The sequence below is a fragment of the Thamnophis elegans genome, chromosome 11 (genome assembly GCF_009769535.1).
Source record: "Thamnophis elegans isolate rThaEle1 chromosome 11, rThaEle1.pri, whole genome shotgun sequence".
Lineage (NCBI taxonomy): Eukaryota > Metazoa > Chordata > Lepidosauria > Squamata > Colubridae > Thamnophis > Thamnophis elegans.
Window position 1 is genome coordinate 58,098,919 of NC_045551.1, and position 17,449 is coordinate 58,116,367.

At 43.6% G+C, this 17,449-nt stretch overlaps 1 protein-coding gene across 1 annotated transcript in view; it reads left to right on the forward strand.

The window, feature by feature from the left end:
* The window catches only part of LOC116514648 (dachshund homolog 1-like), a 430,376-nt gene that overhangs the window by 262,855 nt on the left and 150,072 nt on the right, over positions 1–17,449 (forward strand). The window contains 1 exon segment of the mRNA XM_032226263.1: positions 8,511–8,683. Coding sequence (XP_032082154.1) covers positions 8,511–8,683 — 173 coding nt within the window.

Here is a 17,449-nt window from a genome sequence, read left to right on the forward strand (position 1 = left end):
AACCATACATTCTGGTCACACTTCTAGACATGCTGGTTTAGAAACAGCAGAGGAAAAGTGCGAAGGAAGAGATTGTAAGGAATGGGCAGAGAGCCCAACAAACTTTCTGCATATCTGAAGGGCAGGCTTATTTTCACAGCCCAGAAGTCTGTTGAGGGAATAAGTGGAGGCACTTAGAAGTTCAGCCAAAACATACTAGAGCCACCTTAAAGATTAACTTGGCTGAAGCAAGTGTATAGGAAGGCTGCTGACTTGAGGCCCGAGCTTTGGTCTAATTAGATTACGAACAACCTTTTCTGAAGACGAGGAAGATTTTTTAAGAGTACTGCTAAGAAAAACAAGGTGGCTCTTTATTATTTCAATGTGATAGCTCCTTATTCTTCTCCCAAAAGGTTAAGCTAAGCAATAGACTTAGAATAACTTTATTATCACTAATGTACACTAATGGCATACATTAAAATGCAAAATTGTCGAGGTTGCTTGCTTAACCAAATGGTAGTCCTAGTTTAAAAAAAATGAAAGTATCACGTATATCTTGAATTGATGAGCGTTTCATTTTGTAGATTCCTTGATTAAAAGCTATGCAACTTTGAGTAGAATAAAGGCATTGTTATCCAATTTTATGTGTCCCTGAAGTGCTGGGTATCCACTGATCTTGTAACATTTTTCACCTTAATTGATTACTTAAAGTCAGCGGTGGAATTCAGCCGGTTCGGACCAGTTCACCCAAACTGGTAGTGGAAATCACTGGTGGGGGCCCCCTTCAGTGGTGAAATTCATTTTTTTTTTACTACCAGTTCTGTGGGTGTGGTTTGGTGGGTGTGGCAGGGGAAGGATACTGCAAAATCTCCATTCCCACCCAACTACAGGGGAAGGATACTGCAAAATCTCCATTCCCTCCCCACTCCAGTGGAAGGAAACTGCAAAATCTCCATTCCCTCCCCATTCCAGGGGAAGGAAACTGCAAAATCTCCATTCCCCCCAACTCCAGGGGGAAGAATATTGGAAAATCTCCATTCCCACCCCATATTCCCATTCCCACAGAGGTGGTATTTGCCGGTTCTCTGACCGTCCCATTCCAGGGGAAGGATACTGTAAAATCTCCATTCCGTCCCCACTCCAGGGGAAGAACATTGCAAAATCTCCATTCCCACCTCATATTCCCATTCCCACAGAGGTGGTATTTGCCGGTTCTCTGACCTACTCAAAATTTCCACTACTGGTTCTCCAGAACCTGCTGAATTTCACTCCTGTTTGGGCAGCTTTTTAAAAGGGTGGTTTGGAGGTGGCTTGGTCTCTCCACATGTAAATGGATTTCTTCCAGTGTTTGTGAATAAAGGAGAGGGGTTTTTTTTTTTTTTTTGGAAGACATTGCCTCATAACAAAGCTGTGAGTAATTTTTTGTCTAGGTAATTCTACAGCATGATTACCTATGCAAGCAATATTGTACTGACAACTAGTGGCAAATTATAGACATTAACAACTATCAAAGGCAGGAAGGGGAACTAAGCATGGATGTAATAGAAGAAGCTGTTACCCTAAATTAGATAAGCCACGGCAAAGCAAGCATATATATTTATTATGTATGAGATTCGCAAGTCTGCTTTAAAGATATGCAATAGTTAATTGTTCACTCCATTAGTAGAGAAAATGATTTTAAATATAAAGTGAATTAGGATATTTATTTACTGATATTATTTGTATATTAAGTACTCTTCATAGTCAGTACTGAGCTTAAAATACTAACATAAATTGAAGTTATCCAATGATTGTGTTAATGAGTTTTCATTCTGTTTTTCTATTTACAGCTTTAATTTTGTGTTTCTTCCAGATTAACTATCATTAAGTCATTATAGTGACCCAGGAAATGGTGCATGGGAGTGGCCTGCAAGAAAGAGAAAATAAAGACAGAACCAAACATAATTAGTAAAAAAAAAAAAAAAATCTTCTAGTTTACAGGCCAAACAGGGTGTTTCTCATGCTTCTATCCTTTTTTTTTCTTTTAGATTCCTAAATATCGGATGATTATTCTTGTTCTTTTTCTCTTAGATTCAGAAAATGATAAGTTTCAACCGATTCCAAATTAAGCATTTTTGTCATCCTCTCACTGCATGGGGAAATGTAGGATGAATTTTCACTAGGCTAATTTGGGGTTTGTGCTTGAATTGAAGGGATAGGTAGGAGTGTCTGTGTGTATGGGTTAGACACTGACCAAGGAGAGATTCAACCTGGAAATAAGGAGAAATTTTCTGACAGTGATCAACCAATGAAACAGAAGTTGCATTTGGAAGTTGTGGGAGCTTCATCACTGGAAGCTTTCAAGAAGAGACTGGACTGCCATCTGTCAGAAATGATGTAGGTCTCCTGCTTGGGTGGGGGGGTTGGTACAAGCAGGGGTGGGATTCAGCCAGTTCGGACTAGTTTGAGCGAACCAGATGTTAATTTTAATCTAGTTTGCTGAACGGTAGTTACAAGGACTGGCTGACCCCCTCCCACACTTCCCTGCCCCTCCCAGGAGTCTCCATGCGCCCATTTTGGATGCCGATAAGTACAGGGTCCCCACGGAGTCTCTGGGAGGGTGAAATATGGGCCAGCAGAAGTACTGGAAGTCTAGAAATAGGTCCATTTCTGGCCTCTGGAGGCCCTCTGGAGCCCAGGGGAGGCAGTTCTCATCTTCCGGAGGCTATAAGAAAGCCTCCAGAGCTTGAGGAGGGTGAAAATGTCTCCCACCACCGTGGTTCAGGAAGCCAACTAGGCCACCCCACCCAGCAACTGGGAAGAGAACCTGTTGCTAAAATTTTTCAATCCCACCCTTGGTACCTTCTAACTCTTTATTTTGCTAATCTGTGTGTGAGAGTGTATTTATTAATTTGAGAGGGGGGATTATTTGGCTTTTCTCACAGTGATTCGAAGGAGCTTGAAATGATCCTAGAATCATCAACGATGCAAGCAGTGCTATAGATTTTGCCATATATATATATTTTTGCTACGAATTCAAACGTTCACCGTTAACGATGATGACAATCGTAATCATCATATTTACATTGCATCTTTATTTTGCACAACTCGGCACAGTTGCAGAAAGAAAGCTTCAAGGTGCTATTAGTCACCCATAAAGCCCTACATGGTAGTGGATCCGGATACTTGAGAGACCGCCTTCTGCCAATTACCTCCCTGCGACCAATTAGATCTCACAGGTTGGGCCTCCTCCGCATTCCATCGGCCAGCCAGTGCCGGCTGGCAACCACAAGGAGGAGGGCCTTCTCAGTAGTTGCCCCGACCCTTTGGAACGAGCTCCCCGTGGAGATTCGTACCCTCGCCACCGTCCAGGCCTTCCGCACAGCCCTTAAGAACTGGCTAGCCCGTCAGGCCTGGGGACAGGATAGCCGCCCCTCCCGAATGATGAATGTATGTTGCTTATTACTTTTATTATATGTGTCTTTGTCATTGTTTTGTTATTCCCCCTCCTGATTTTATGTGAGCCGCCCTGAGTCCCCTCAGGGAAAAGGGCGGCCTACAAATATTAATAAATAAATAAAAAAATAAATAAATAAGATGTATGTGTACACCACTCATGAATCAGGTGATGATAAGGTTAATTTGCAGTATCACAGCTGTGCAGGGCCTCACAAAAGTACTTTGCAACGAACAGGAGCACAGATACGGCATTTATGGGAAACTTATTGAATTAACCACATTTTTTTCCCTCAGGGTCACAGCACAAATCGCAGCACAAATATTTAGGGACCCCTCACATCCTGGACATAAACTGTTTCAACTTCTCTCCTCAGGACACCACTATAGGGCATTGCATGCCAATACAACCAGACACAAAAACAGTTTCTTCCCTCTATGCCATCACTCTGCTAAACATCTAATTCCCACAGCTCTCCATTATGCCTAAGGATATCTAACCATGTAGTAGAGCTGTATTACTATTATCCATCTCACATTTCCTATTACCTACTCCTATTAGTATTGTATGTTTATCACTTTGTTGGTTTTATCTTAGGATTTATGAGTGCATCTATGATTGAACACTTTCTTGATTGTATGTACATTGAAAACTGATGCACCGCAGGCAAATTCTTACAATTACACTTGGCCAGAAAGACTTTTCTATTATTTTCTATTTTGTTCTGCTCTGCTGTTCTATTCTGCTCTACTCTACTCTACCCTACTCTACTCTAAATACTATTATTCTTCTATTCTATTCTATTCATCTTTTGTTCTGTTCTGTTCTATTCTATACTATTCTATTCTATACTGTCCCTTCTACCAACGCTGTTACTGGTACTGTTACTACTTTTCCAGCAACATAACCCCCTGTTCCAGCATTGTTTCCTTTACCAACGCTGCCTTATTCTTCGACGCTGCTCTTTCCATCAACGCTGCCTTTTTACCAACACTGGTTCCCTCCCGCCTCGGACTCTGCTTATCAGATCTCCCACACCTATAGACCTAGGCCCTGTGTGCCTGTCTGTCTTAGCCCTGACTATTACTATCATTACTACTGGTGCCTATCCCCAGAAGGAAACTGTGGTCTGGGCTGTGGATGGACAGTTGATGGCAACAAACTGAACTCGCATTTTAAAACTTTTTAATCAATTGCGCAACTACTTTAACTTTCACTCTTTCTTTCATCTTTTTTTTTTCCTTCTTCTTTGTATGGGCTATGCATGAGGTCGTATGAGATGAATGAATGTCCCACTTTTATGATTATTGTTGTAAATTTTGTGTTTTTAACTATTACGTGGGGACTGTTTGGGGGAGTGTATGAGTATGTGTGATTCGGAGGACCTGCCGGGGGTTGCGGGGGCTATAGGGGTGGTTGAGGGGACCAGAGACACGGGAGAGGGTCGGGGTATTGCGGTCATAACAGGGAGGGGCAGATACGGCGGGGACTTCAGGGCAGGCCATTACCGGGAAGGAGGGTTCGCTACATCACAGAGATCCTCCTTCCGGCCCTGGGAGTCCCACTCCGAGACCAGATGGCGTAAGTAGTCAGGACCCTGGTCTCAGGCTGTTGTCGCTAAATGCCAGGTCTGTCGTCCATAAAGCTCCTCTCGTCCGGGACTTAATTTTAGACGAGAGGGCAGACCTGGCATGTATTACTGAAACCTGGCTGGGCCCAGAGGGAGGAGTCCCCCTTGTAGAGCTGTGCCCAGAAGGATTTCAGGTGCTGCATCAGCCGAGAGCCCAGGGAAGGGGTGGGGGTGTGGCCGCCATCATCCGGGAGTCGTTAGTTCCTCGTAGGGTCCCTGCTCCGGAGATTGTCGGGTGTGAGTCTTTGCTGTTAAAGTTGGACCTCAAGGGTCAAGTGGGGTTGCTGCTAACGTACCTGCCTCCCAACAGCGTTGCAGCAGCCCTCCCCTCGCTCCTCGAGTCGGTAGCCGAGCTGGCAGTTGAGTTCCCTAGGCTGATGGTCCTGGGGGACTTTAACTTGCCATCGCTCGGTGAAAACTCTGATGGGGCGCAGGAGTTCATGGCTTCCATGACAGCCATGGGCTTGACCCAAGTAATTCGAGGCCCAACCCATTCAGCGGGACACATGCTTGACCTTGTATTCTCTCGGAGCAGTGGATTTACGATCTTGGTCTGGGGGGAGCGACATCATACCCCTGTCGTGGTCAGACCACTGCCTACTGAGGCTCGACTTCCGGAGGCCAAACCCTCACTGTAGGGAGGAGGAACCGACCAGGTGGTTCCGCCCCAGGCGCCTTATGGAGCCATCAAGGTTCCAGACAGAGCTTGGGGTTATTCCTGACACTTTCGCCCACAGTCCGGTGGAGACTCTGGCTGCTGCGTGGCACTTGGCAGCGTCAGAGGCCCTCGACCGGATTGCGCCACTGCGGCTCCTCCGAGGCGGCGGATCCCGGAGACCCCCTTGGTTTACTGAGGAGCTCGGGAGATGAAGCGCCGGAGGAGATGCCTAGAGCACCGTTGGAGGTCCGATAAGTCCGAATCGAACCGAGCAATGGTAACCACCTGCACCAGGGAATATACTAGGGCACTTAGGTCAGCAAAAAGATCACACATAGCCACCCTGGTTGCATCCGCTGAGTCCCGCCCACCGCCCTGTTCAGGATAACCGCTCCCTGTTGAACAAAAGGGAGACGGGGGAACCCCTGCAGGGCAGAGCTGAAGAATATGCCCAATTCTTAGCGGACAAAATTGCTCGGTTTCGGACTTGGACTCCACACCTGCAGTTCCAGCCGAGGCACAGGGGGATCAAGTAGAACAGCTCTGGGTTGAGTTTCAGGACGTTACCCCCGGGGATGTGGACAAGGCCATGAGAGCTGTAAGTTCCTCCACCTGTGCTCTGGATCCGTGTCCCTCATGGCTGGTTGTTAACTGCAGTGAGGTGACACGAGGCTGGATCCAGGCGGTTGTAACCGCCTCCCTTCGGGAGGGGAACTTCCCCGCCGCACTGAAAGCGGCGGTGGTGAGACCCCTCCTGAAGAAACCATCCTTGGATCCAGCTGTCCTCAATAGTTATCGCCCGGTCTCCAACCTTCCCTTCTTGGGAAGGTTGTTGAGAAGGTGGTGGCCTTCCAGCTCCAACGGTCCTTGGAGGAAGCAAACTATCTAGACCCCTTCCAGTCAGGCTTCAGACCCGGTTACAGCACAGAAACCGTGTTGGTCGCATTGATGGATGATCTTTGGAGAGCCAGAGATGAAGGACATCCCTCCATCCTGGTCCTCCTTGACCTCTCAGCGGCTTTCGATACCATCGACCATGGTATCCTTCTGCGACGACTGCGGGAGGTGGAGTGGGAGGCACCGTGCTACGGTGGTTCTCCTCCTACCTCTCGGACAGGTCGCAGTCGGTGTTAGTGGGAGGGGAGAGATCGTCCCCAAGGCCCCTAAATTATGGGGTGCCGCAGGGTTCGGTCTTAGCCCCTACTATTCAACATCTACATGAAACCGCTGGGAGAGATCATCCGCAGGCACGGGATTAGATACCATCAATATGCGGACGATACTCAACTGTATCTGTCCGCCCCGTGCCAAATCAATGAAGCGGTTGACGTGATGGGCCGGGGTCTTGAGGCCGTTATGGACTGGATGAGGGTTAACAAGCTTGTGCTCAACCCAGAAAAGACCGAGTGGCTGTTGTGTTTCCCTCCCAAAGATTTGGCAAACATTCCAACACTCAGGCTGGGGGGTCAAATTCTACACCCCTCAGAGAGGGTTCGCAACTTGGGAGTCCTCCTGGATCCACAGCTGTCATTCGACCACCATTTAACGGCTGTGACCAGGGGGGCATTCGCCCAGGTACGCCTGGTGCGCCAGTTGCGACCCTACCTGGACCGGAGGCCCTCACAACAGTCACTCGGGCCCTTGTGATCTCTAGGCTGGAATACTGCAATGTGCTCTACATGGGGCTGCCCTTGAGGAGCATCCGGCGACTTCAGCTAGTGCAGAACGCAGCCGCGCTAGTGATTGCGGGTGCCCCCCGATTCACCCGCATAACACCTATCCTCCGCGAGCTGCGCTGGCTACCTGTCAATCTCCGGATGCGCTTCAAGGTGCTATTAATCACCCATAAAGCCCTACATGGCAGTGGATCTGGATACTTGAGAGACCGCCTTCTGCCAATTACCTCCCTACGACCTATAAGATCCCATAGATTAGGCCTCCTCCGCATTCCATCGGCCAGCCAGTGTCGGCTGGCAACTACAAGGAGGAGGGCCTTCTCAGCAGTAGCCCCGACCCTTTGGAACGAGCTCCCCGTGGAGATTCGTACCCTCTCCACCGTCCAGGCCTTCCGCATAGCCTTGAAGAACTGGCTCGCCCGTCAGGCCTGGGGATAAGAATTGCTACCCCGCCCGAATGATGAATGAATGTTGCTTACTATTTTTATTATATGTTGTTGTCTTAATATTGTATTCCCCTCTCCCTGGTTTTCTGTGAGCCGCCCTGAGTCCCCTCAGGGAAAAGGGCGGCCTACAAATGCTAATAAACCACTAAACCACTATTCTACCGAACCCTACCCTACTCTACTCTAAAGACTATTCTATTTTATTCATTCTACTCTACTCTACTCTACTCTACTCTACTCTACTCTACTCTACTCTACTCTACTCTACTCTACTCTACTACTCTATTCACAGTCTCTCACATAATTTTCCTAGAGAATCTTGAACAAACCATTGAATAAACCTTCTGCCATTGCTCATTATTTTTAGGGAGAGATGTTCCATTCTGTCCACATGATCAAAGTGGGAGTTTAAATCCCATCATAAGCCTTATTCCAAAGGAATCAATTTTCTCAGATAAGTTGGCTCTGATTTCCCTCCAAAGTCCTGGAAACAATTCTTGTCTAACGTATTACACTGTGATATCGATGGGTAGGATGCTGCCTTGCTCAGGAATGATTGACTCAGGCTTTATCTGATAGGTCCTGAATTGACCTTGGTTTCATGTTCAAAACTGTTTGCAACCTTCATTATTTGATACATCATAAACTTTATTTTTGCTTCCCTCCCCCATCCCCACCCCCCCAGGCCTTGAGCTACCTTTCATGATGATGCCCCATCCGCTTATTCCGGTCAGCTTGCCCCCAGCATCTGTCACAATGGCCATGAATCAGATGAACCACCTTACCACAATTGCAAACATGGCTGCCGCAGCACAAGTACAGGGCCCTCCCTCTCGAATGGAGACGTCTGTGATTAAGGTAGGTACAGCCTCGATCTGCTCCCCAATGTACCAATAGCCTTCTCCGCCTTCTCCTTTCTGCTATGTGTCTTTTGTTCATAAATTTTGTTCGTAAGCCATCCAGTTTTGATCATCACGATGTAAAAAGGACGTTGAGACTCTAGGAAGAGTATAGAGAAGAGCAACAAAGATGATTAGGGGACTGGAGGCTCAAACATATAAAGAACAGTTGCAGGATGAAAAGAAGGACTAGGGTGACATGATAGCAGTGTTTCAATATATCAAAAATAAGGACCCAGATTGCTGGGGGAAATATACTGACTCTGTAAACAACTTAGAGAGTGCTGTAAAGCATTATGAAGTGGTATATAGGTCTAAGTGCTAGTTCTAGTGCTTACTACTTTTGACCAATGAACAGAATCATATGGGAAATCCATAATAGAACGTTGAGCATTGATGTTCTATCACTTTACCCCATTAATATTCTGGGACCAGTAGAAAGTATAACATTTCAAAGGGTCTCTATTTTCTATCACGGTAGGTCATAAGGGTTTCAAGATGAAATCTACCTCAGTGGAAAAGTTGATCTGAAGGCCCTTCTCAGCTGAGATCTCTTGACTCCGCCATTCACCAAGGTTTTGTGGCAATGCATTATCTGAACATTTGCAAATGACAACTTGCTATTTAGCAGTGCTTCATTTTCTGCAGATAACAAGCTAGTATTCCAAGCAAATCTTGGATTTCTATTTTTAACCTTTTCAAAAGAATGAAGCAAATGAAATAATGAAATCTAATCAGGAAGAGTGAGATAAGAAAGCCGAGCTTCTTCTTTTTTTCTTACTTTACAATCCCACATTCGAAAATTAATCAATACCCTTTAGGGAATTAGATAAATATTAGATAGCTGTTTTGCAATCTGGATTTTGGGGAATGAGATCTCAGGAATAAGACATACAAAAGCTAATTTACATATAGCGGTTATTGTCTATTATTGTAAAGAAGAAGACAGAAAATAAAAGAAACAATTAAAGATGCTTAACAATAAACAAATTCTGTCCATACAAGAAGAGCTACTTCTTATAAAAAAAGAAAACTCCAAACTGAATATTTCTTGAAAAAGATCAAAAGTCAAACCATAATGTAGCCTTAAAAGTAAAGCTGAGGTGCCCTCTTCTTAACAAATGTGAAAAATGGAAACGAACCCTTAAGAAATGGGACACCTTTAGCTGTTCCTTGATAGCTGATTTCCAGTCTTTCAGCCTTTGACCAAAATGTTTTATATTTGGAACAAAGATGTAGATGTTTCCATATATTCAAGTTACAGGATGCTATGGGTTGCAAGTCTTCTTATCTCAGAGAATCAGCAACAAAATAGAACATGGTTATCTGAAAAAGATGTATCATCTAAATTGTACTGAACCTTTGGCTAATAAGCAAGCACATTGTTCTTTTCTACGGCTTTAACTCCCTGGCATTTTTGTTCTGGATTTGACCAGTATTCTTCTGTCATGCCAGGTGACAAAGGTGCAGGCCACTCACCTTTGTTGATATTGCTGATATTTGTACTGGGTTAGGTAAATCAAGGATTACTAATTACTAAGGGTTACTAATCAAGGAGAGAACCAACCTAGAACTTAGGAGAAATTTCCTGACGGTGAGAACAATTATTCAGTGGAACATCTTGCCTTCAGAAGTTGTGGGTGCTCCATCAGTGGAGGCTTTCAAGGAGAGAATGGATAGTCACTTGTCTCATATGGTATAGACTCCCCTGCTTGAGTAGAGGGTTGGACTAGAAGTCGCCCAAAGTTCCTTTCAACTCTGGGATTTTCTTAAATGTGGATATAAGTTGTCCATTTATGGCAAATTTAAGAACTGCGGTAGGAGACAACCAAATCCAAGAATAACTATGAGCTCCCGTCTTTGTTGTTGTTTATGGTTGTTATATTTATATTTCCCCTTTCCTAAACAAGTTCAAGACATAGTTGATAAATCAAGTCATTTTCCAGCAGATTTATAGTAGCTTTTCAAAGTAATGTGTATCACTGTAAAAGGACAGTAAACTAAATTTAAGCAAAACAGTTATTTTTTTTCCTACTTTCCAGAGGAGTTTCTGCTAATTTGTTACAAAAAATACAATCAGATGTCCTATAACAATTACCATCAGTTTTTCAGACTACTGTTTATCAGATACTAATAATTTTCTCCTCTTAGTTATGTATACATCAATAAAAAATTGCAGAAAAATATTTTTGATTTGATATTGGTTTTGGTATTTGTTTATTTTGCTGAAGGAGGCATATGATTTTTTTTTAACCTTAGAAAATTACCGTATTCAAAGATCATTTGATCAACTATTATTGCAGTTCGTAATTCTGGTTTGATTTATGAACGATACATACAATTGCGCCCTCAATCAAATCCCCCAAATAAAGCATGTTGAGGTAACTCCCTAGTTTAATCCTAGAACCTTTTTTTTCTTCTACTGTTCTTCTTGTGTAACCAACATTTGGCCCGAGTTTCTTTGACGCTATCAACTCTTGGTTGTCGAAATAACTGACATATCTGCACTGAAAAACTGACTGTCAGTTTAACTTCTGTGATAGGAAACAAAGCAATAAACTCCTTCATTTTCACCTCAGGAATCTCAAGAAAAAAAGTGGATCTCCTCAGCTGTCTTGTTATCTGCCATTCAATATTCAGGAAAAAAGTGCCCAAGAGATGGTGGTTTTTTTTAAAACCCTCACTGAAAACATTTTAGAAATTTCCATGGATTTTTTTTTCAAAATCTATATATATAGACACCCCTAATACCCCCCAGGGTGTGTGTTCTGTTACGAACAGCCTGCTGTGTTTTCAAATGGCTTCTACTGTACTGCAGTAAAATGGCTTCTACTGTACAGTGCAGTGGAGATGCCATGGTAACGGCTTCACAGTACTCCACAAGGGGGCTCTGTCTGGTAAGGGGAAAATCTAACATTAAATATTACATTTGGTCCGGACATTTCCCCCCTATAAATAAATACCTGGATAAGGTTGGGTTATCAGCTAGTATAAATAACCTCTTCAGACAATTCTTGGGGATCTATTTGCGTTGGATCAAAAGAGTACTTCCTCTTGATTTCACTCACATATACTTTGCTTTTCATTCAGTGGAAAGTAATATTTAGCAATATTTGGGGAATTTTGCAACCTCACGGTGTTCAGCTTTACCCAAAAAATTTAAAGACCAAAATCCTAATTTAGGGATGGAATACAACCTGATACCTTGTATGGATGAGTTCTCACAGAACTGGGAAGTCTCTTTCTGATTGGTACAACTTTGGAGAACATAGGTAAACTACAGATTAGTTCTCGACTTACAAAGGTTCATTCAGTGACCACCACACTGAAAAATATAGCTCATGACTGTTTTTCATAGATACGACCTTTGCAGCATCCCCATGATCATGTGATCAAAATCCAGATGTTTGTTAATGGCTCATTTTTGCAACTGGTACTGTGTCTCAAGGTCACATGATCACCTTTTATGACCTTCTGAGGAGCAAGTTCAATGGGGAAGCGAAATTCATTGAACAACTAGTTTATCAACTGCAGTTATTCACTAAATAACTGTGGCCAGAAAGGTCAAAGCAGGGCAAAACCCACTTAACAAATGTGCCACTTAACGACATACATGTTAATGCTCAATTTTGGACATACGTCGAGGACTACCTGTAAATACTCTTTCTCCATAGAGGTTTCTCTTAAGGGAAGGGTACTTTCCATATGGAAATTGAGAGGTGGAACTTCTCCAGCTTCAGAATTATGTTGACCTGGATTTCTTTTATCAAGTTATTATTCAGCTATGTAAATTTCTGCCTGCGTTCTGGAAGCACGCTGCCTTATCGGCTTTAAAATGAATTCCTAATGAAAATAAACACAACATAAGTGTAGAGCTTTGCTTTGCTGTTTTCCTACCCAATCCTGGCTAACCTCAGAAGCCTGAAAACCATCCCAGAAGAAGTCTCTGGCAAACCCCACTCATCACATTGCCAAGAAAACTGTATGGATGCTGTCAGCAGGAATTGAGTTCAGCTGAAGGGCACCATAACTTTTTACCTTATTAAACGATAGAAGGAGCACTTTCTGTAAGTTCAGCTCAATGGCAAAATATTTTTTCTCCTTAAGAAAGTAACAACTAGTATTGTAGGACATTGAATTTAGTCTACCATATTTTTCGGAGTATAAAACACACTTTTTTCCCTCAAAAAAGAGGCTGAAAATCTGGGTGCGTCTTATACACTGAATACAGCATTTTTGGCCTCCTGAAAACCCAGTCCCTTCAAATGGCCGTGGATAGCCTTTAGGAGGCTTCCAGAGTGCTCCTGGGGGCTGGAGAGGGCAGAAATGAACAAAAAAACAGGCTGTTTTTTTGCTCAATTTTGTCCCCCTCAGATCCCAGGAGCTCTCTATATGCCTCCTAAAGGATATTCATGCCCTTTTTTTGAAAAACAAAAACAAAAACCCAGGCCCATTTTCATGAAAAATGGGCCATTTTGGGGAGGTTTGCAGAGTGCAAAACCTTTTTTTAAAAAAAATTGCTTTTTCAACACTTTGTTGCGTCTTATACTCCAGTGCATCTTATACTCTGAACAATATGGTATATCTCTGATGGCAAACCTATGGCACGCATGACAGATGTGGCATGCAGAGCTCTCTCTGTGGGCACACATGCCATCGCCAGCTGCTCTTCTGCTTTCCGGCATGCACTTGCACCCTGGAGAGTTGGTCTTCGTGGGTGCCAGGGCACCAGAAAATGGTCCAGAAAACCTTCTTGAAAATGGCTCGAAATATTACCCAAAAAAACAGGCCTCAAAATGGCCAAAAAAACAAGTATGTGCGCGCCGACCAGCTAAGAAGAAGAAGAAGAAGAATAATAACAATAACAATAACAACAACAACAACAATAATAATAATACCAGGACTTAAAAATTGAAATTCAACGACTATGGCACAAACCAGTAGTGGTAATTCCAGTGGTAATTGGCACACTGGGTGCTATTCCAAAAGCACTGGAATTACATTTAAAACAGTTAAAAGATGACAAAATCACCATCAGTCAAATGCAAAAAGCCGCACTGCTTGGATCTGCACGCATATTACGAAAATACGTTACGATGTCCTAGGCCCCTGGGTGGGGCCTGACTAGTAACCAATGCCAAATCCGGCGAAACAACTGGCCGCTGTGATACAATTGTATAATAATAATAATAATTCTGGCAACTTACAGCAGTTGGTTCTAAGACTGTTTTAGAGGTATTAGTGAATTCAGGTCCTGTAATGACAAGATTAATAAAACACATACATTGAACGTAACACATGCGTTAGGTTATCTCTTTTAACATAACATTCAGGCCCAGAGAATGTGATGCATTCCCCATGAGCCCATTTTACGATCCCCATAGGCTGTGTGTCCATTGCTCCCAGGCATCACAAGCCCTGCTTCCTAGTTCCCAATGCCTGCCTTGCCTTTTGTCAGCTGACCATGATCGTGTAACAGAAAGGTTTAGGTTGAAGAGATACTTGGCAATAGTGTTGGCTCGTGATTTTTTTCTACCCTTGCAATTTTTCCTGCCACAGGGCCTGCAGAATGGGAACAGGGTAAAAACAAAGGCAGGAAACCCAGGTCACTTATTTGCCTTTGGTGGACATCTTAAGTGCCAGCCAACCATCATCAAGAGGGGCAGATTTGGGGGTTCTGTTTTGGCCCAATGGAGTCAAGAATATTGTATAGCAAGGAGAAATTTGTGAGCAATTGGCTTTGCCCAAACTGCTTCTCACCAATTAGATTAGGTTGTGAGGGAAAGAAAGAAAGAAAGAAAGAAAGAAGAAAGAAAGAAAGAAAGAAAGAAAGAAAAGAAAGAAGAAGAAGAGAAAGGAAGAAGGAAGGAGGAAAGGAAAAAGAAAGAAAAAGAAAGAAGAAGGAGAAGAAGAAAGAAAGGAAAGAAGGAAGGAGAAAAGAAGAAGAAAGAGAAAGAAAGAAGGAAAGAAGGAGAAAGGAAGAAGGAAGGAAGAAGAAGAAAGGAAAGAAGGAAAAGGAGAGAAAAAGGAAAAAAGAAGAAAAAGGAAAGAAAGGAAAGAAGGAAGAAAGGAAGGAGGATAGGGAAGAGGAAGGAAAGAAGGAAAGAAGGAAGAAGAAAGAAAGAAAGAAGGAAGAGAAGAAAGGAAAGAAGGAAGGAAGGAAGGATAGGAAGAGGAAGGGAAGGAAATAAAGAAGAGAAGAAGAAGGAGGAAGGATAGAGAGGAGGAAGGAAGGAAGGAAGGAGGAAAGGAAGAAAGGAAAAGAAGGAAGGAAGGAAAGGAAGAAACAAAGAAAGAAAGAAAGAAGAAAATAAATTTGATTTAACCCGAGATCCTGGACACACATAAATAAATAGAAAGTATGTTAAATCAAAAGCTCTGTGTCTTAAAAGTTTTATTAGTCTATTTATATGTAGTGGGGTGTGAGAAAGCTATCCCATTAAATTGTCCCTATTAAATAGGTTTTGAGTTCCTGCCTGCTTTCAGGGTAAGATGGTTTGCTTGCTTGTATCATCTCCCTTGAGTTTAGAGAAACAGAAATTGCATCAAACTGAAAATGGAAAAAATGAAAACTGGTTAAGCTTGGCAACCCCTACATTCAGCCATGTGGAGTCTAGAGATATTTAGACATTTGAAGACATTCTTCCTTTATGTGAAGCTGTGTCTTGTTGTCTTGATGATGTGCAGGAACGAGTTCCAGACAGTCCTTCCCTGCTCCATCTCTCGAAGACGGTCGAAGGCCTGGTAGCCATCCATCTTCACAGTAGCAGCAGTGTATCCAGCTCCCCTGCCCGAAATGAAAGCTCTTCAGACAGAATCCGTAGGTCACTGGGTATTTCCTTTTGCAATCCCTGTTTCAAAAACCTGCAATAATAAATGTGCCCTTTTGCTATCTCTAACATCTCCATCATCATCATCATCTTCATTAACAACCCAATAATCTCTTGTGGGGTGGAGTCTGAACAACTGAATGGAGCTAACAGAGGTTTGAATGGCCAGATGCCCTTCCTGTCGTCAATGCGGAGTTTGTTCAGCAGATAATTCTCAGTGAGAATATCTGCCTCTACCTAGGATCGAACTCACAGCCTCCTGATTGTGAGGCGAGAGCTCAACCTCTAGGCCACCGCACCATTCTCTCACTAACATCTCCATCTACCATTATACAGTGTGGAACTGATTCAAAGTAGAGTTCGTTTCGTTGGGCTCCAAATGCAGAAAACAGGCAGAGAATCAGCCAATCAGCATCACTCTGTTTTCCCCCACCTCTCCAAGGAGAGAATGGAAAGACAGTTTAGTGGCCTGTCTTCTGACCTCCTGAAGGTGACATTGTTCCACACACAAAGGATGACAGTTCCATCCATGTTGCTGTGAGCATTCATTCATCCACTGCAAGGCAAACTCAAGGCCCAGGGGCCAGATATAACCCACAGGGGGCTTAGAGCTAGACCATGGGGCTGCCTAGAAACAATGAAGGACCCGCCTGTGGTGCCTCTGCCAGTGAAAACAGACCTCGGGAAGGCTGTGTGCAGCCTTCCCAAGCTCCATTTTTGCTGGCGGAGGGTTGCAGGAGGCCCTTGAAGCTGAAAACAGAGCTTGAGAACCTGTTTTTGTTGGCAGAGTACTCAGGCCCTCAAGAGCGCCCCTGACATGAGTGACCTCAAGCTGGCCATGCTGCCCCCTGCCCCCTCGAGGTCAAACACAACCCTGATGTGGCCCTCAATGAAATCAAGTTTGATACCCCTGATCCAGTGATTTGGAACCAAAACAAAAAACAAAAACTGAGGGAACTCTGAGGTAGAAAACTATGTCGAGAAAATTAATTGCAAACAAAATTGTGAACAAAATGACTGAAACCCTACTATTTTCCAACTTCCACATTACAATTTCATTCCTGTACTTAAAGACCCAGGTGAAATGGGAAGGTTGCCAGTATGGTAGGAATTGTGGCATCAGACATCTTTCCCAATAATGATGTTAACCCCTTGTTGCCATGGTATCTGTGTGGAAGGAGGAGGAGGAGGAGGAGGAGGAGAGAAGGAGGAGGGGAGGGAGGGAGGAAGAAGAGGAGAGAAGAGGAGGAAGGAAGAAGAGGAGGAGGAAGGAAGAAGAAGAGGAGGAGGAAGGAAGAAGAAGTGGAGGAGGAGGAGGGGGAAGGATGGAAGGAAGAAGAGGAGGAGGAGGAGAAGGAGGAGGAGAAGAGAAGAAGAAGAAGAAGAAGAAGAAGAAGAAAGAAGAAGAGAAGAAGAAGAAGAAAGAGAAGAAGAAGAAGAAGAAGAGATGTAAGTTCTCAACCAAATCTATGGAAAAGTCATCTTCAAGGACAAGTTTCTGCAGCTCTTAGGATGGGCAGCATCTTGATTCTACCTTTGAATCAAGGAAGCCGGTTTGCCCCAGAACAGCAACAGTTCAAAACGAAACACTCATTTTGCTTGTTGTTTCAATTAAACCAGAACAAAGTTGACTCATCTCCTTGAAACAGAGTCCATCCTGAGACCAATCAGGGTCAGAAGTCAGTCGTGAAGCAAAACAAAACAATGATGGAGAAAAACATTTTCTCTTTTCCAGCAAAAAACTCTCTCTCTGTATTTGCAGTCTCAAATGTCATTTTCAGGCTCCAGAGGTAGTGATGGTAACAGAATATATATTTGTAAAAGATTTTTTTAAAAAAGAGAGAGAGAGAGAGAGTGAAAGAAGAAAACATTCAGAGGCTGAGACTACAAACTTG